The sequence below is a fragment of the Heteronotia binoei genome, chromosome 10, assembly GCF_032191835.1.
Source record: "Heteronotia binoei isolate CCM8104 ecotype False Entrance Well chromosome 10, APGP_CSIRO_Hbin_v1, whole genome shotgun sequence".
Classification (NCBI taxonomy): domain Eukaryota; kingdom Metazoa; phylum Chordata; class Lepidosauria; order Squamata; family Gekkonidae; genus Heteronotia; species Heteronotia binoei.
This window is the reverse complement of record NC_083232.1, coordinates 32,614,008-32,634,379: the sequence shown is the minus strand read 5'-3', so window position 1 is coordinate 32,634,379 and position 20,372 is coordinate 32,614,008. Positions and strand designations below refer to the sequence as shown.

The 20,372-nt window shown below is 41.4% G+C and overlaps 1 protein-coding gene across 1 annotated transcript in view; it reads left to right on the top strand.

The window, feature by feature from the left end:
- Nucleotides 1-20,372, top strand: part of MYO3A (myosin IIIA) — a 140,115-nt gene that overhangs the window by 76,338 nt on the left and 43,405 nt on the right. The window contains exons 20-25 of the mRNA XM_060248333.1: nt 268-421; nt 1,120-1,208; nt 14,715-14,844; nt 15,409-15,488; nt 15,628-15,669; nt 16,281-16,358. Coding sequence (XP_060104316.1) covers nt 268-421; nt 1,120-1,208; nt 14,715-14,844; nt 15,409-15,488; nt 15,628-15,669; nt 16,281-16,358 — 573 coding nt within the window. The remainder of the gene's footprint in view (nt 1-267; nt 422-1,119; nt 1,209-14,714; nt 14,845-15,408; nt 15,489-15,627; nt 15,670-16,280; nt 16,359-20,372) is intronic.

The following is a 20,372-nucleotide window of genomic DNA, read 5'->3' as shown; positions in this document are numbered from 1 at the left end:
CTTAGAGGGTTTTTTGCAGCAGACTACCCCTTTGTAAGCTATCTGTTAGAACAAGTCCTCTGACACTGGCTAGTTATTATTGCACTCTATGTGTGTAATGTTAATTGAACCAACTGCTATGGCATCAAATGAGATCTCTAGCCGTGTTCATGTGGCATATCCTGGGATATGAAGAAGTGAATTGGAGAGAAGACCATGCCTTCCCTGGCCTCTGCCTAATGTTCAGGTTTATTTAAACTAATGCAATTTTTTTGTCATCTATTCCAGAATGAATACCTGTATGAGGGCGTTGATGCCCGAGTTATTGAGTATGAGGACAATAGGCCTTTATTGGATATGTTCCTCCAGAAACCAATGGGATTATTGTCTCTCCTTGATGAAGAAAGCCGTTTCCCCCGAGCCACTGATCAAACGCTTGTGGGTAAGTCATTGGCAGTTTCAGAGCCACTTCTCTGGCTGAGGATGGGGGAGGGGCGCACAAGGAGGATGTCAGTGTTCCACAAGAGCTTGGCTTATTCCCAGCCATTGATGGCATGGGAATGAATGTGGCCTCCTGGAACCACGACCATCATGATGTTGCTTCCTGGAACCACAGCTGCCTGACAGGACTCAGTTTGTAGCCATGACTGGTGGTACATAGTTGGTAAAGATTATAGCCTGACTTGGAGATAGAAAATATCTTAAAGTGACCCTTGGCAATTTGTATTTAAAAGAAGATAGTCAAATTGTTATGCATTTCATGTTCAAGAGTATATTTGCTTATGTTTTCAATGTCACCGTATTCAGGTCTCTATGAGTAAACAGTGCACCTCTGCCTTTAAAATTTTGCCCATGAAAAGTGCTCAGAAAAAAGGTATAAGGGAGCCATAGAACCTAGATCTGTTTTGGTCTTTTTTTGCCCTGGGATATTCAGAGCAAACTTCCTAGAGTCAGTGTCTTCCAAGGGGGAAAGTGTCAAAATCCTAGTTTAAGTGTGTTTGCTTTGTGTGTTGCTTTTTGCTGATTATGAAAGAATGGGTGGGAAGTAACTGTTAGCATAAACAATACAATCTATACTAAACAAGAAATGTATATTTCATGCTGTACTGTTTAGAACATAATCCATGTGTTTCCTTACAGAAAAATTTGAAGACAACTTGAAGTCAAAATATTTCTGGAGGCCAAAGAGAGTAGACTTGACATTTGGAATTTACCATTATGCTGGAAAGGTAAAAAAAATCTACACATAATATCAAAATTGGATATCTTTCACAGAAGATGGGCCAACTGATGGTAGTACTCTGTGCAAGCCCAAAATCGAAGGACTTTAAAAAAAAATTGCTTGGAGTTTCCGGGTTCCATTGTCTTGAGCTCAGTGGAGGTCCGCGGAGCTTGTCTCTTGCGGCCCCCCTGAATCAGGCTGTTGGAGAGGTGCCACAGACATGGCACCTCTAGGGGAGACCCTGAAGGGGTTTCCTTTCGGCATGGGGCTTTTGCAGGGAGACAGGGATACAGCGGCGGCTGTTCCTGTCCTTCTTGTGTACTCCAGTGCTCCACGGCCATGATCGCCATTACAGCAGAAAGAGGTGAACACCCGACTGCTTGTTTTCTGCTAACAAGCCTTTGATGCATTGCTTTCCTACCTCAAACACGGCAATTCTTCTCTGCAAGTAAGTTTGCTTTTCATACCGTCGGCTAATGGGTCATTTTACATAACAACAAACAGGTTGTTAGGGAAACTGCTCTCAAAATGAGATTGGGGAATTAGATTGAGAGACAGCTGGCCCTAAAAAGGAATCTTTTATTATCTGTGTATACCAGGCTCAACCGTTCAGAGAGTCAATGCTCAATAAGAGACTCTAATTTAGTAAAAATCAATTGTAATTTATTTAGAATAATATTTCTTCCATACAAGGTAAAAATACAAAACACTCACACATTCACACAGGTCTAGGAAATATAGATAGATCAATAGGGGAACATATATGGATAAACAGACAGGGTAATATTTACCATCGTAGTCTTCCAGGAAGGTTTCCAATGGCGACTTAAGAGGACAGGGGAAATGGACCCAACACTGTGGCCAGAATTGGGGATGGATCTAGACAGCGGGTAATAGGGGTTGCTGAATAGAAAGCACACATGAGTGGAGTTGGGTCAGAGGTTAAATAGGCTTCCTCAGACCCTTAGGGACTGGGAGGTCCAAGGGAGGAGAGATGGGAGGTTCAAGAAGGCTGGACATTCCTTACTGACACCTAATTGGATGCCTGCTTTGGCCAATGAACTTCACCTTAGTCCAGTGAACCTGGAAATTTCCAAGCTGCAATGTTGCCTGGGTTGGCCCCAAGGTATTAGACTGGGGTAAGAATGGGAATGACTGGATACTTAAGTTTAAATGGGATTAACTAGGAGGGTGACAATAGGTAATCAAATGCTGGCCTAGGTACCACCCGAGTTAGACAAAAGACTTGATGAAGACAGGAGATGTCCTTCCTCTTATCTCATCTTCTGCTGGGCAAGATTTATTGTTCTGGTATTGCTGAGCAATTAGGATCAACAGTTGAGCTATTAATCCATTCTTAAAACAGATGGGTTGCTTGCAGGCTCAGGGTGTGTACGTGTGACTTTCCCACTAAGAAGGAATGAGTTCAGCCTGGCAGGGTAAGCTTGGGTCAGGAAAGCAAGCTGGATTCTGCTGTTGTTAGCTCTAGGTCCATGGAGCCAGGCTGGAAACATGGTGGCTTCTTCCACTGCAGTGGCCAAGACTGGGCACACAAGGAGCAGCTGGAGCATGTCTGTAGTTCTGGCTAACACTCTTCAGAGACGTAGAATGCAAAGCTGCCACATTAGCCTTACAAACTGTAAGCAAGTCCACTTCTTAGAGCAGATGTGTGAGAGTTAATTCTCCAGGCACCCTGGCAACCACACTGGCGATCATGATGTCCACATGCATGAAAAGTAGGGGGCTTTTCCTCACAGTTCCCCCCCTCAAGACCTATGTCACCATCTGGTGGCGAGGTCTTGCAATAACACAATGTCCATATCTGTAGTTGACAGGTGGCGAGTCCACGTAGCTTCAATTGCCTACCGGGGTGTACCGTCTATCTAAAAAGGTTGGAGCCACTATCTAAACTACTCAAAAATCAATTTGGAAAAATATTCCAATAGGCCAAAGGTTCCTTCCTTTGAATACTACGATGCAGGGATAACAGGCATTGGCAACGTTGTAGGGCATACAGTATTAAAACACAGGGTTACAATCATTGAAATAAAAGTTGAGTTCATAAAATCATTACTGCCATTTAAACCAGATAAATAACAAGAATTGATCTATAAATCACACACAATCATGACAATAATTGATTAGGAAAACACACAGGTACATTAGAGTTCATGGTTACAAGTGAATCCATATCTTAATCTTGAGTCTTCTTTTCTTCTTCTCCCCCCCTTGATAAGCTTCTTATACTGGGGTTTGAAGAGGATCTTCTTCCAGGTACCTATTGGGTATGTGAAAGTCCTAGTGGAGGGTGAACTAAAGAGTCTTCCCACCCACCCCTAGCACCCAGCAAAATCTGTCTTTATTGTTGCTAAAAGGGAATTCTTCCTGTAACCCAGCATGGACTTGGCAATGGTGCTTTTCTGCCTGTATCACCGATGGTCCATAGAGCAACAGTGGGCTTTGAGGAAAGAACCAAAAAGGAACCAAAAACATTCACACATGACAACATGGAGATGATTCTGTACCATTGTAGGGAGCAGTGAAAGCAGATCAAAAATGCATACATTCAACCATGAAGAAAGGAATCTTAAAAAGCTATTAGTGAAGTGTCCTCCTGTCCAGAGTATGGTGACCAGTGAGCTTTTACGTCACAAGCTTACATATGTCATGTTAGGGGCCTGCATTGGGCAGGTTTGCCTATTACACTAATCATTCAGGACTTTAGGAGGCTTTTTCCTTGTCAAGAAAGGGAAGTAACATACACAATTCAGAAAACACAACCCCAAATATACTTTGTTGCAACATAAAACTTAAAATAAAACATTGTGCACAAGGTTGGAGCTCCAGGGAAATGACCATAGTTGGGGCGTCCCCCATATAATGAAGATAGTTCCACAAAGAAGAGACAAAAGAAAACCTTTGCTATAGCTTTGGAATATAATAAATTGTCAAAACAATATAAAAACTTCAAAAACAAAAACTGAGGCCTCAATAGAACAATGCTAGCTAGCTTTATATGAGAGGGATCATACCCAAAATGGCAGGTGAGCTAGAGCAGAGAAATTAAAAACCTGGACATAAGTGAGGTGATCAAGTCCCACTAAATCCAGTTTTTCTCTAGGCTAGTTCAGCTAAAACGATCTTGGCATGGGGGTCTCACATGTGAGCACAGATTTCAACAAGACTTAACAACACAAGAATTCTGAAAAGCAACATAATGGTTACACATACATAAAACAATTCTTAACAGGACTATCAACAACTCTTAGAATTACTGATCATGCATTAGATTTGATTTGCAGGTCCAGATTCCCTGCACATCTGTATTGAAAGAAAAGATGAGCAAACTTAACAAAACAATGACAAAATCCTAGAAATCAAATTGTGGTTAATTCACCTTGACAAACACATTGAACAATTCATAAAAAGAGAAAAGATGGGCAGGGCATCTGTAGTACCAAGAGAAAAATGCTGAGTTGTTGCAAGGACAAGTCAAAAGAAAGACTTGAAGCACGAAAACATATCCCTTTAAGAAGAAACCTTTTATGGAGTAGAAGGCAAAACTAGGATGATGGCACAATGCTCCAGGTTTAAGGCTTGTGCCAGAGAATGATTTTCCTCTGTGCATACACAGAGTGCAAAGAATGTGTTGCTGGAAGGCAACATGCTGTCAGAAATACCAAGTAGACCAAAATTTGAGCATAATACAACAAGACTTAATTTGGAAAACCTTGATAGGCCCAGCCAACTGGTTATAGATGCAAAAATAACACCAAAGGACATTTAGTAGCAAGAAGAAAATCATGATCAGAAATGGACCCTGAGGAATCTACATTAAGAATCTAACAGGTTATTGCTCATTTCCTTGAGAACATGGAAAATAGAAAAGGGTTTTCGCTCAGAGAAAGTCTAGCTCTAACAAGATATATATTATAGGTGGAGGCAGAACCATCCATTGGTCATTATATTGCTTAAGACCAAACACAGATATTGAGCCCACAAGGTGGGGCCTTTTAAGAACATGCGGATACCTTTTTCCACAGGCAGACTGGATTAAACTAGAGTTAAAACTCAAGATTCACCAAATAGCTAAAAGGGAAGATTGATCATAGATGGAACATAGCTATAAATGACATTCAGAGAGCAAATGAAGATACCAATAGTTGAAGCACATTTGAGGAATCCAGATTTCTAATGGAGACCAAGAACTTTCAGGAATTCTGCCAAAACAAGAGTATTAGTTCTTGAGGCTTAAGAGAGAAAAAGCACAGGGAGAGGGTAATTTTACCCCAAGGAAGTGTACAGATGTCCTATACTTCTTGTAGGAACCAAAATTTGTGAGATAAAATTTTCTTAGCTCTAATGTTTAGCAAAGGGCCTATAGATTGCAAAGCATTTTCCTTGTACTACAAAGCACTGGGAATGCCCAATAGACTTTGAGGAGCAATTTCCTAAAAGTGTTTCCCTTAAAATTAAGGCTACAAAATCTAAGTATAGGAGAGATTGGTACCAGTCACTAGAAAAAAAAATATTTTAAGACCTAAAAGGTACAGCAAAAATAACAGAAAGAAAGCTTCTAATCTAGGAGAACTCCTAGTATTAGGGCAGTTTACAGGCAGAGGATTTTCTCTAGCAGAGAAGGATTGGCTGTAAGTAGAACTTTGGGATGCCAGCTCCAGACTGGAGATTCCTGAAACTTTGAATCAAATTTGAAAATCACAAGGCATGCAGTCCATTTCCTTGGACACTTATTTCCTCCAGAGGCTTAGCCTCAATGTACTGGGGAAAAGGCTATGATTTTGGGAGAGGCCTCCAGGTCCCACCTGGAGACTGGCAACCTTACAAAAACACAGTAGTATGCACATCTTCCATCCAGGTATTTCTCTGGCTGGGGAGAGGCTGTCTCTGTGAGAGACTGCAATATAAAAAGTTTGGTAATGAAAAACCTTTGAAATTATATCTTTTTGGACCCAAAATCAGGATATGAGAATTCAAAACAGCACAACATATTTCCACACTATTTCCACCCTCCCCCCCTAGGTGTGAAAGGAGGGGAAGGTTTGAACAGACAAACCAAAATTCCTTCCCTCTTGGGTAAAGTGAGGGCTTAGCTTTAACAAAAGGCTACAACAGACACAATGGATTTGGCCAGTACTCTTATCTAATCCTGATAAGTTTTTACAAAGAAAGGTGGAGGAGGAGAATAATGAGCTTTCTGCCTGGGTGGGGCTCAAAATTGTAACTCTTTCCAGTTTCTTTAACTCAAGCTGAATTTGGCTGATTTTATTTCAAGAGGGTCTGCATGAGATTTGCCAATCAGTACTACATTAGTTGTTGCTGCTCTTGCAGCTGGAGGTTCTACTTTCTGTACTTTCAAATTTAAATGACAGACTTGCCCATTTGAGGTTAGCTGTCTTGTTGCTGTGACCTTTGAGAAGGAGAGGCAACACCTCTTATAAGACAATGAGGCTCTCTCTCTCAAAGACACTGAGTTGCTTGTGCCTTAAGGAGACCTGAGATAGACAAAAATTTAATTTCTCAGGGCAATGCATTTAAAACTCCATTCCTTTGCCTTAGTTACTTATCAGATCTTTACTGCTACAGATCTCCATTGAGCAAGAGGGAGAACAATTAGCATTTCTTCCTGATGGCGGGAGTGCTGAGCATTTGCAATACTTTAGCCAGTTCTATTTGGGCCAATCTGCAGGCACTCTGTACAAGCTCAGAGGCTATACCATTCAAAATTCATAGAACTGAGGAAATAAATATTTTTTTGACATTATAAGCAAGAGAGAGAAAGATGAACTTGGGAGTTTCACAGATTTTCATTCAGCCAATTTGAAAGTTAAAACAGTTTCTTACATCTTGCTCTGAAAGCTTTGAATTAACAAAAAACTAGTTCAGTCTCTCTTTTTCAGGTACTTGATGCTGGCATTTTTAAAGGGTTAGACTAAATACATACTACATCAAGCTCCCATTACCCTGCAGAGAAACTAACTGCAGGCTGGAACCCTTGCTGGGATTCCAGGAGATCTCCAGGCCTCACCTGGAGAAATGGCCTGGTCTAATTGTAGTCCAAGTCATTGCTTGTATGTTTTCTTGTTTAGTCAAGGGAAAAGGCGCCCTTGTTACCTTAAACCCTAATGAAGCCAGATCTCTCTGTTTTAAGAGACATTCAAGTCTAGAAGTTAGATTTTCCTTTGGGTGGGGGGAGGTTCAGAGACAAAGGAACCTTGCCTGCCCATGTGGGACTACCGTTCTCTGAAGTTCCACAGAATTCTGGCTTTCAAATTCCCCAAATGGGATGAGCTAAAGACAGAAAATTTCTGGCGTAAAGGGCTGAGGCTTGCTCATGTAGGAGTGTCTGGAGCAAGTCCTTGCAAAAAGGAATACCTTGTGCCATAATTGTGGAACTCTGCATAGGCTCAGAGACCACATTTCCTTCATGATTCTGGGGTAAGAGAACTGAAATAGGGACTGTTTTCTCATTTTCATGGGGGAAAGAAGTCTGGGGCTGCACAGCTGGGTTTGCCCCGCCATATTTCCTTTTATCCTGCACTTCCAGAATTTCCAGTCTCCTCTCTGTGGCCCTGCAAGACTCCAGGACATGTTGCAGGAGACTGGCAGTTTCCTTTTCTTTACTAGCTTCTAACTTTTGCTGAGGTTCCTGATTTTTCTCAGCAAGCTTTTGGATTTCTAAATCCTTTTCATGAGTAGGATTTGTAAGTTTCCCTACCCTTTCCTTATTAGGGAAATTTTCCAAAGCAGTAGCTTTGGGGAAGCTACCTCCATTTTCTGCAAACCCTGTGGCATTGGGAGCCATGTGCCCTGGTGGCTTCATGGCTTCTGAAAGTGCAGCAAGTAGCACATGTGTGGGCTGCTTATCAAATTGCTTCATGTCTGCTCCAGTGGCTCTAAGCTGGGACCAAGCTGCCATTCTGACTTTGTCTCGAGGGGTCCGCTGAGGCCAGGGTTGCCCAGAGGCTGACTGTGTCTGCCTAGGAGCATAAGCCTGCTTGTGAAGGGGAACCTTTGGGGCAAGCTGGGGATGGCAAGAAGAGCTGGAACCAAGGCCATTGTTTTGGAACTTCCAGTTCTGGCTCTCTTTTCCATGCCCACCCTGCTCTTGATTATATTGTGCCTGAGTGAGCTGTGTTTCTAAAACAGCAACTCTTTGTTCAGAGACTTGGGCATGCTTTAAAGCATTCTCCAGTCTCCATTTGACCTCATGGAGAGAGTGGGTTAAATTTGCTATCTCCTTCTCATGCGCACTTAATCTAGCTGTGTAGTCTTCATGAACTATTTCCCTTTTTGCATAGTCAGCTTTCATTCTACTCTCTCTTTCCATAAAATTGCCAACTCTGTCAAGATTAGCCTCTAGATCTTTCCAGGTGGTGTTTACCAGGGCTGTTATGCCATAGCACCTCAAGGTGGGTATATTGAGACCTCTGATCACATCGGATATGAAATTTTGATTCTCATAATCTGGTTCCCCATTGTCTTTGGGTGATACTACCTTAGCTGCTTCTGCTAGGAATTTCTTCCTTATTAGATAGCTCACTGGACGCTCATCATGACCTTGTAAGGTCTGATGGTAGAGATCTTTTATATCCTCTCCATCCCAGGTGGCAAATAGTACCTCAGCCATCCATTCTAAGATGGTGGCATTAGACAGGTTCAGGCGATACATTACATTTCTTACTTTGTCTAGTTCAGGGCCTGAGGCGCATAATCTCAGCACATGGTTTAATTCAGTTAAGGAGGCTTCTTTGTAGTGAATTCTAGCGCTGGCCATCCACAACACTGAGGTGTCTATGTTATAGGGGCCAAGGAAGCTGGCAGCCATTTTAATGTCCTCTGCTCCCCAAGATCTGGTTTCCTTCACTACTTTTACAGATTCAGCTCCATTCTGTTTTCTGGCTGTGGTCTTTTTAGCGACCACAGGACGGACTGGGGCTGGCTGTTCTGCTCTGAACTTCCCAACTGCCTCGTCCTCACTCTCTTCGTCTGAGGAGAAGTCACAGAGAGCAGAGGCCGACACAGTTGCTATCAATGTCTTTTTAATCTCTAATTTCTTTTTTAAAGCTGCTATTTTTCTTTGGCACAAATCATGGTTGGCTGCTTCTCTAGCCTTTCGGTTTTTCTCTGAAATGTACTCTATGACACTCTGTAATTTATTATTTTGGGCTTTAGTTTGCTCCATCTCTTTTTCCAATGTGGCTACCTGCATTTGGGCCTTTCTTAGAGCAGGCAGCGTGTCTTGCTGTTCTAGGGTTAAGGTGCGTTTCTCCAGCTTAAGGTCGTCCACCTTGTCCTTTAAATTTTGGATCTCCCATCTCAGACTATTATTCTCCTTCATAATCTTCCTGACATATATTTCATGTCCTTCACTCAATCTTGTCCTTTCTTTCTCATGAGTCTCTAGCATTTGCTTTACTTTTGCCTCGTGACTCATGAGGATCTGCTCTTTCTCTGCCACATGGCTTTGAAACTCCTGCTCCAGCACTGATGCATGGTTTTTAAGAGTTTGTTCTAGTTCCTGCTCTTTCTTGGCAAATAAGTCCATAGCTTACAATTTAGTTCCTCTCAAAGTTCTAACTTTACTTGCAGGGCTGGTTTTCCTGCACTGTTAGGTGCCTAACCACAGGCCACCAAAATTAACTGATGCAGGGGCTTTCCCTGGCACTTTTCCTGCTTATTGGGGAGTAAAGAACTTGCAGGACACCTCTGTGTGCCTCACAAGTAAAGGAGGGAGTTGCAGGACCTTCCTTAGTTCTCTGCAACACTAACAAATGTTTGTGGCATGGGCTTATGGCCTTGCACACATTGTTGAGCTCCTCAGGAGGGGCTTTTCTCTAGCCTCTGCCTCCAAACAAATCAAAAGTTTTAAAAGTCTCAGAGCCTGAGCTTTTCCTCTGTTGGCCCTAAGCAAAAGGGAAATTTTTCGGCTGGGAAGATTGCCTATCTCCTCAGACCCGGGACAAATTTTTAACCCTAAAGGAGAGCTTCTTGCTCCTTCCACTAAATTCTCTTAAAGGCACAGCCAAGTGTGAGAACTAGCAGCATATTTCCAGATGCTTCCTAGCTCCTATGTGCTATTTTACACCTGGGCTGGCAACTTTACTTATGTTCCCTTTTTTTGTTTTGCCTACTGCCAATCTCTGATTGCGCTTCGGCTTGGGTTTAGGGGGCAGTGAGCCAATCCTATGATTGCGTCTCAGCCAGAAAAGGGAGCCACGAGCCGACCCAACGATCGCGTCTCGGGCGAAGTTTTGGGCAGCGAGCCAATCCTATGATTGCGTCTCGGCCAGAAAAGGGAGCCACGAGCCGACCCAACGATCGCGTCTCGGGCGAAATTTTAGGCAACGAGCCGACCCAACGATCGCGTCTCGGCCAGAAAAGGGAGCCACGAGCCGACCCAACGATCGCGTCTCGGGCGAAAGGGAGCCACGAGCCGACCCAACGGTCGCGTCTTCGGGCAAAAGGGAGCCACGAGCCGACCCAACGATCGCGTCTCGGGCAAACAAAATAAAAAGTTGCCCAGCAGTCAGATTGCAGCGGTCCTACGACCCACCTGCCTTCTTGACTGTCGGGTGCCTTAGACTAGCCTTGGCCTAGACTCGTGTAAGGACTTGGGTGTGTGTGTGCAAGTGTCTGAGTGTGTATGTAGTGTGTGTGCACTACGCTCTAAAGAAAAGGGAGAAGGGAAGGGTGCTCTATCCAGATCTTAACAGCTCTGACCTATCCTGACATTCCCTCCCACGATAGACGCGTTTAGAAAGGCCTCGGGACGGCGGCCAGGCTTCACGGGACTTCCCCCTTGCGTTCTATCGGGCTCAGTCCTCTTTCGAGGGGTCTGGCCTCCTAGGGGCGGCTGAGAAGTCCAACGCTGAATGATAGAAATGGGAGTAGCCCAACCCACAATTATATAGAGATGCTCGCTAGAGCCTTTCACACAGAACTCATTCACTCAATCGCTCACGCAATAGCCTCGCTAGCAAGACTTTCTGAACGGTGCAACCTTACGTCTGTCTGTATGAAGACACGCGTGTGTTCACACAAACAGGATAATGCCAACGCTTTCTCCACCAATTTCTGTTAGGGAAACTGCTCTCAAAATGAGATTGGCGAATTAGATTGAGAGACAGCTGGCCCTAAAAAGGAATCTTTTATTATCTGTGTATACCAGGCTCAACCGTTCAGAGAGTCAATGCTCAATAAGAGACTCTAATTTAGTAAAAATCAATTGTAATTTATTTAGAATAATATTTCTTCCATACAAGGTAAAAATACAAAACACTCACACATTCACACAGGTCTAGGAAATATAGATAGATCAATAGGGGAACATATATGGATAAACAGACAGGGTAATATTTACCATCGTAGTCTTCCAGGAAGGTTTCCAATGGCGACTTAAGAGGACAGGGGAAATGGACCCAACACTGTGGCCAGAATTGGGGATGGATCTAGACAGCGGGTAATAGGGGTTGCTGAATAGAAAGCACACATGAGTGGAGTTGGGTCAGAGGTTAAATAGGCTTCCTCAGACCCTTAGGGACTGGGAGGTCCAAGGGAGGAGAGATGGGAGGTTCAAGAAGGCTGGACATTCCTTACTGACACCTAATTGGATGCCTGCTTTGGCCAATGAACTTCACCTTAGTCCAGTGAACCTGGAAATTTCCAAGCTGCAATGTTGCCTGGGTTGGCCCCAAGGTATTAGACTGGGGTAAGAATGGGAATGACTGGATACTTAAGTTTAAATGGGATTAACTAGGAGGGTGACAATAGGTAATCAAATGCTGGCCTAGGTACCACCCGAGTTAGACAAAAGACTTGATGAAGACAGGAGATGTCCTTCCTCTTATCTCATCTTCTGCTGGGCAAGATTTATTGTTCTGGTATTGCTGAGCAATTAGGATCAACAGTTGAGCTATTAATCCATTCTTAAAACAGATGGGTTGCTTGCAGGCTCAGGGTGTGTACGTGTGACTTTCCCACTAAGAAGGAATGAGTTCAGCCTGGCAGGGTAAGCTTGGGTCAGGAAAGCAAGCTGGATTCTGCTGTTGTTAGCTCTAGGTCCATGGAGCCAGGCTGGAAACATGGTGGCTTCTTCCACTGCAGTGGCCAAGACTGGGCACACAAGGAGCAGCTGGAGCATGTCTGTAGTTCTGGCTAACACTCTTCAGAGACGTAGAATGCAAAGCTGCCACATTAGCCTTACAAACTGTAAGCAAGTCCACTTCTTAGAGCAGATGTGTGAGAGTTAATTCTCCAGGCACCCTGGCAACCACACTGGCGATCATGATGTCCACATGCATGAAAAGTAGGGGGCTTTTCCTCACAAGGTCAGTTCACTTTCCCATGAATACGGCTTCCAAAAGAACAACTTTGAATGCCAGCAACAATCTGAATTTGACTGAATATAGATATAAATCGACCCAGATTATGATTGAATAAGTGATAAAGAGACTATTATTTGGTTATAATTTGGTCTGAACAAATGAAATATATTCCAAAGAGATTGGTATTTGTCATCTGAGTGCAACTGAAATGGCAACAATCAAGATATACAGCTGGTGAAGATTTGGAAGGATAGACTAACTGGATCTCTGAGTTACTTTTCAACTTTGATTATTAGACTGAGTTATTCTGTGGAGTAAAATGGCATCACAAAGCGAAATGTTTCATTAAAAAGATACAATGGATATCATATTTTCTCTAAAGCAGGACCTTGATTTATTAACAGTGTTGATAAAAAAGCAAATGGGAGCTTTTATGTTGAAAGCTAGTGAAAACTTGAATCTACATGGGCAGAGTGACAAAGAGATCTTGGTGATGTCTGTGGAGTTGGAAATGGAAAAAGATCCATCGGGAAACGAAAAGAAAACTAAAATGGAACTTTATGGTGCAGTTACTAAGAAGAACTGGAAGTTAAGACTGTTTGAAGTTTTTTTTTAGAGGATCTAATGGCGTGGGATTTTTACTATCGTTACTGAGAGGGGTGCTCGCATTAAGGAGAGAGAATGAACATTTCATCAAAAAAATCAAAACGTGGAAAACTTTCAGGAAGAAGGGATTTTAAATTGTTTTCCCTCTCTGTAGGTAACTGGATAATATGGAACTCTCAGGAAGATATGCGATTTTAAAAGACAAAGTGAGATCTTTGGGACATAATAGGTTTGTTCCTCTCTGATTAAGACATAAGAGCTAAAGGATTGAAAAGTTCTGAAAAGAAATTTAGATAAATAGTTAACTTGGATTAATTTTTAAGACAGACAACGCAATTATTTTGTAATCTGGTAGATCTGCTCTTAATATGTTTGTTTGGAGAAATTGCTTATATTGAGATAGATAAACTAATATGCTCCTTGTTCACCATTTTTCTTTATCTCTCCACTTTTTACGTTATTTTAAATTTGATCTTTTTCTCTATCCATTTGAAATATGTAAGTTAGAAGGATAAAAGAAATATTTGTTTTTTATGCCAATCTAAATGATGACATTGTTAAAATAACAAGTCAGTTTGTATTTTTAATATGGTTAAGCTTATCCAGTTAGTTCTGTGTTGAGACCTTGGTGATTTTTTTTCATATCTATGTTTTCTGAGGAATAGTTCAGACTTGTATTTTAAGTAATAATTTAGTAAAAAGTGTACAATGGAAAATGAAGACGGTAGAATATAAGAGGAAAGCTCAATACTTGTAATAGAAAGGACTAGGTATTTTGTTTTGAGGTAAAAATGTAACTGATATATTTGCAGCTTTCTTTGTTTCTGATCTCCCACTCTGTATTTCCACCTGCCTCTTGATGTTTCTGTACTTGTACTTGTGCTTATGCTTTTTCTTTTTGTAGTTAAAATTAATAAAAATTATAAAATCAGAAAATTAAAAAAAATTGCTTTACAATGGGATTAGTATCATGGAATCAGAAATGCCAGTCATTCCAGTCATGGGCTGGCAGTCAGAGAGTGAAGCCCCAAACAGCTGAACCAAACCTGCCAAAAATTTGGTAAATGTTTGTGGAATGTGCCTTCTCCAGACATTGGTTTTCAAGCTCTGAACTGGCCCAGTTTTGGCTTCTGAGCCAGTTCGTGCCTATATCTACTTACAATGTTCTCCCCTTCTCTATTATATACGCATAACAATCCTGTGAGGTGTGTGTGACTGGCCAAAGGTCACCCAGCAAACTTTAATGGAAAGAGCTGGCATTCAAGCCTGGGTATCTCAGATCCTAGTCCTATACCACACTGGCTCTTTTGTTGTTGTTGCTGTGGTGGTCTGTGTAAGATCTTCATGCAAGACAATATAGTAAGTAGGTAGCAGGCCAGGCATCAAGTTCTCTCCAGATTTGTCCCAATCCAAAAATCCACTTCCTTCCTTTCTTCCTTATTTACTTGATACAAGTTAGAATCAATGCATTTCATACTGTGTGAAAATACAGGAATGTGATAAAAAAATAAGCATGAGAAAAATGACGTTTAACAATATTTATTGCTGTTTTTAAAAAACAGGTCCTGTATAATGCAGGCGGATTCTTAGCTAAAAACAGGGACACCTTGCCAGCCGACATTGTACTGCTGCTGCGATCTTCTGAAAACTATTTGACCAGGCAGCTGGTAATCCACCCACTAACAAAAACAGGTAATAGCATTTCACAGTGCTAGATTTGTCAGATTTAGTTTTGTCCTCCTTAAGTTTTCCCATTGGGCTAGCATTCTCAGTCCTGTCAAGGTTGGGGGTGGGGTTAGGGGTGCACAATTCCCAGAACATGGACTGGATGGTGGGCCTGGGGAGCCAGGCAAAGCGCTTCTCAAAGTTCATATTTTGATTCCTGGCAACTGTTCACTCTTTATTGTTTACCTTTCTGTGAAGCAACTCTAAAAAGCATCTTAGCCTTATAAAATCTTTGCCTGCCATTCCCTTCACATACTGGTTATTCTAACATTCCCCCCCCCTTCCCTCCTATGTACTTTTTTCTGTTGTAAAGATCCTCTTTTAATTCTATATTGAGCCATGTTTGTGCTGATAGATAGTAATATTATTGCTATTAACACATAGTTGCCAGCACAAATGTAATGCCGGAACATTCATGTTTGGACCCAGCTTGCTGTTCAGTACAAACTTGGTGGCAAAACCAATTTTTTTTTTCTCCACATACTATGTGGAATGGCCCATTTTGACAGGGTGCTTTCTCTCTTCCTTGAGGTAATTTGGCACACAGTAAAAGCAAGACTGCAATAAACTACCAGATGTGGACTCCTCAGAAATCCATCTGCCAAACTAAGGTAAGTAAGTGGGGATGGTGACTCTCTCAGTACATTCAAAATGCAGAAAGGCAATATTGTTGTTGTTGCTACAAACAGTAAGCAAGTAACCCCTTCCTTGGTTTCTCTCCCTCTCTCTCCTGTTTTCTTTTCTGCTTAGCTGGATATCTTTGTGTTGTGCAATTCGTATTCCTTCCGTGAGGTAAAAAAACACACTACATTTCACTTCTTTCTGACTATAGTTTTATAACTACTTGAAGGAAAACAAAATAAATTCTTGAAGGTCATGATCCTGGCTCTCATTCTGAAGCATGCTTACTTGAGAGTAGCCACTGCTAAATTTACAGTGACTCACTTCCAAGTAAATACGTTTTTGGTTGGTATGTTATTAAACAAAAGATAACAGGAAAAGGTTCTATAGTGATGCCAGTTCACACACTATTGAAAATAACCTCAAAACACTGTAATGTGGGAAGAAAAAAATTGCAGAGTATTTGTTAAGAATCCTCCTGGTCATTTCAAAACAGATACCAAAAACTTCCTTTCCATACAATGCAGATACCTCTATGTTTAGTTCTCAAACTGGTGTTCAGTATGTGTGCGTGTCTCTGCATGTGTGTACTGTGTCATACAGTATTGTGACTGGAGTAACAGTCTGTGACGTATCTTAGTTATTACTCAATAGTGTCCAGAGTTTAAAATAACTGGGGTTTTTTATTAATAGAATTCTTTACAACAGTAATGTGTTGAGCTGTTGCAATAAGCTACAACTGTAGAGATAAGAACTGCCATTTTTTTTCTTGATACATATAGAGTGAGTCGGAAGATACCACACATCACCCAAGAGAAACAACCAATATGAAAACCCAGACAGTTGCTTCATATTTTAGAGTAAGACCTCAGTTTTTATATATAAATATTATTTATTGTGTAGTAACTGTAGGAGTTTCTCCTCCTCCTCCTTTTATTATTGCAAATGCTACCCTGTATCTCATAAGGGATAATATATTTTACTTGAAACACAAAATGTTTCATAGGTTTGTTAATACTATCTAAGATGTGGGTGTCAAACATATGGACCGTGGGCCAGATTAGGCCCCCCAGAGGGCTCCTGTCAGGCCCACAAGCAAGTCTGCTTCCTTTCTTCCTCTCTCGTGCTTCTTTCTGTGTCACAGCTTGTTTTGACAGGATTTCTCAATCCTACAGGAGCTACTGAGCAAAGCCTCTATTTTCTCCATTGGCTGAGGCTCCTCTCTTGGGGAAGAAGCGGGGGAGGGAGAGCTTGCTTTGATATTGACCACAATATTGCAAGAGCGCTAATACCAGGGCCGGCCGTAGACTGTCTGGCACCCTAGGCAAGGCTAACTTCTGGCACCCCTCCTCGCACTGATGATGTTACTGAGTCACATGGGGGCGTCCAGTTCAGCACCCCAGGAAGACCGGTGCCCTAGGCAATCTGGCTAATGCTTTAAGCATGTTTTATTTTAGGGATTTTTTTTTAGACGTCTTTAATTGTTTTTAGGGGTCCTTTATAAAGTTTGTATCTCTGCTACCTGGCATTACATTTTATGACACACAAGGCCCAGCCCAACAAGGTCTCATTTATGTCAGATCAGGCCCTCATAATAAATGAGTTTGACACCCCTGATCTAAAGTATGTAGCGTTTGAATGAAACGTCGTTAAGGCTACTAAAGATAATGCCTTGCCACGTTTCAGATCTTCAGACTTTTCCTTTCTAATGCTTTGATTTTACCTCCAAAGTGAATGTAAAAATCTGGCTTCTCCTTGTCAGATCACTGGCCCTTCAAAATGGCAACTTTGATTGAATTATCTCAGGGAGACAACTTTTTGCAACCCTGTTACCTGAAATCCTTCCAGTGGAACTGCCAGGGATTAAATATGGGACCTCCTGAGCAATGCTGCCTCTAAGCTGTGGAGTCTTGTGAGCAAAAACCCTGCTTTGTGAGCTACTGGCATTAAAGTTGTGAGCTACTGCATCAATTAGTTTGCTCTGGGAGCATTTTTCCTGAGCTAAGACAAAAATGGCTAAAAAATTGTAAGCTATCTCACACTAACTCAGCTTAGAGGGAACACTGCTTTTGGGTGCATTTTTATTTTATGTTTATGTTATTTAAATGCTTATGTTCCTCTCGGGGGCCCAAAATGATTTACCACCTCATTCTCCCTTCTTCCATTTTATCCTCACAATAAGTACTCTGTGGGATAGGTTAGGCTTAGGAAATCATGGACAGGTTTTCAAGCAGCTCCCACAGGCTTTTATGTACCCATTTATTATGTGCATCAGCTGATAACCTTCTTCACAAGAGGTTCTTTTGTGTACTGTGCAGAATGAGGCTATATTCAGCCTGTATTCATCCCAGTTTGTTCATGATTACCTCAAGCCTGGTTAACTCTCACAATTGTGCAGTTCCTCCACCTACCTTGCTCTCATTCCATGTAAATACTTAATGGTTTGAGAAATCTTCCATATAACCCAAATTGTTGTGGCATTCAAAAGTTTTTTTGGGGGGGAGGAACAAATTGAGATATGTTTCTTACCACTTTTTGTTTTGTTAAGAAACACACTCCTTTTGTCAAAGAATTTGGACATTATTGCATGTTGTGGGTAGATGCAGGATGTCTTTAATCTTAGCTGCTCACATTAAGGGAGCTGGGAAGGGGGCGGGAGCACCCACAACTGAGAATTAAACAAGCTCAGCATGACCAAAATGCATCAGAATATATACTATATGTCATTTTAAAAAGGTAGTCCCCTGTGCAAGCACCAGTCGTTTTCAACTCTGGGGTGACGTTGCTTTCACAACGTTTTCACGGCAGACTTTTTATGGGGTTGGTTTGCCATTGTCTTCCCCAATCATCTACACTTTCCCCCCCAGCAAGCTGGGTACTCACTTTACCGACCTCGGAAGGATGGAAAGCTGAGTCAACCTCGAGCCAGCTACCTGAACCAGCTTCCACTTGGCATTTATCTGACTATAAATTTATTTGAAGAACTCATTCTGTGCTACAAGGCTAGATGTCTGCAGCTGAATGATTAAGTCAAATAATATGTGATGTTCATGTTCCCTCCCAGGCCTTTTGACTTTCCTCATCCTTTTAGGATTTCCACGTGAGTCTCTCATTTACCCACACTGCAAAACTGGGAAGGCAGCAATTTACTCAAACAGCATCCAGTGATGCCACATCATCACTTCTAGCACTTAACCAGAAGTGATATCACTGTGTTGTGGGACATTCTAGGATTTCCATAAAACTGTGGTTGAATTTTTTAATCACTACCATACTGACAGTGTTATCTTCCCTCACAGAAGTTGAACTGCAAACAGTTTAGATCCCTGAGCAACTGAACATTCTGTGCCACCACACCAATTTAGCCAATCCTTGCTTTCATTGCCCAATGCAACACTATCTCTGGCAGAACTAGATCTTATAGAGATGGAAAGAGTTGGACAATAGAAACAGGAAAAATGAGCTATATTTTGTTATGTGAAGCATTTAAAAGCCTTAATATTTTATCAATTAATTTGTCCAAATTAATCGGAATTCATTATTATGCCATTCATCCAGCTATAATATTGTGACATTAGCCCACATTGTAATTGCACAAAGAGAATACATACATAGCCCTGGAATTAACTTTTTAATAGCACATCATAGAACACTATTGCATCATTACTGCAATTTTCTTTTGAGTCATCCTGATGCTTGAACAATTTTTAAAAAAAATAAGCATTGGAGTCTTCCCACAAAACCACCCATCGTAAGACCATGGTTAGTCAGAGCAGACGTTAGTTATTTTATGCAATTGTCATTTACACCTTCATCTGCTGATAATGGGTGTAGATACACTAGAATTGGCATGGACAATAACAAAATAATAGCATTAGGCATTGGAAGCCATAATTTGATTTATAACAAATAAGACACTGAGCATAAATGTGTGCAATCAAGAAATAACAGGTAGAATATGAAAATACGAGCTATTCACCCCAGGGCCAAATTACCTTAGATAAATTTAATGCCATACAAATGTCTTTTAATACTACTTTGATTGCAATGTCAGTTATTTTTAGTACTTGCTAAAAATTGGGATTTGATGTGAGATGTGCTGAGCTTCCTTTCATTTTCAGTCTATTATACAAATGATTGAATTAATCTCGCAATTTCTTCCCTTCTTTCTCCATGTCCTTTAAAAAGATGTATCCTATTCACGTTTTTTCTTTTGTTACCTTCCTATTTTTTCTTTTGTTTTCTTTCTTTTTAAAAAGATAAATAAAATCATTTTTAACTTACAAATTTCAAACTCATTTTAGAAGCTAATAAAGTAAACAAAGTACAGTGTAGGGTTGCCAGCATTCAAATGGGTCCTGAATATCTTCAGCTGGAATTACATCTGAACTCCAGGCTACAGAGATCAGTTTCCCTGGAGAAAATGTCTGCTTTGGAAGTGGAGTCTATGGCATGGGTGTCCAAACTGTGGCTCTTTCACACATATCTTGTGGCTCTCAAAGCCCCCACCGCCCATCAGCCAGCTTGGAGAATACATTTAAAGTTGCTTTCCTTCCACCTCTCCCTCCCTGCTCACCCCATCTATTTTCCTTCCTTCCTTCCTTCTCTCAAAATCTGATGTTTATTCTATGTGGCTCTTATGTTACGCAAGTTTGGCCACCTTTGTCAAGCAAGTTTGGCCTATGGCATTATACTTCACTGAGGTTCCTCCCTTCCCCAGGCTCCACCCCAAATTTTTCAGCAGTTTCCCAACCCAGAGTTGGCAACCCTAGTATTTTTGCACTTGGTAAAATTTTTGTACCTTCTTGTTCTTGTTTTAATTTTACCTATATTTTCAAGACAGTTCATATTGTTCAAGGATAAATTTAGTATTC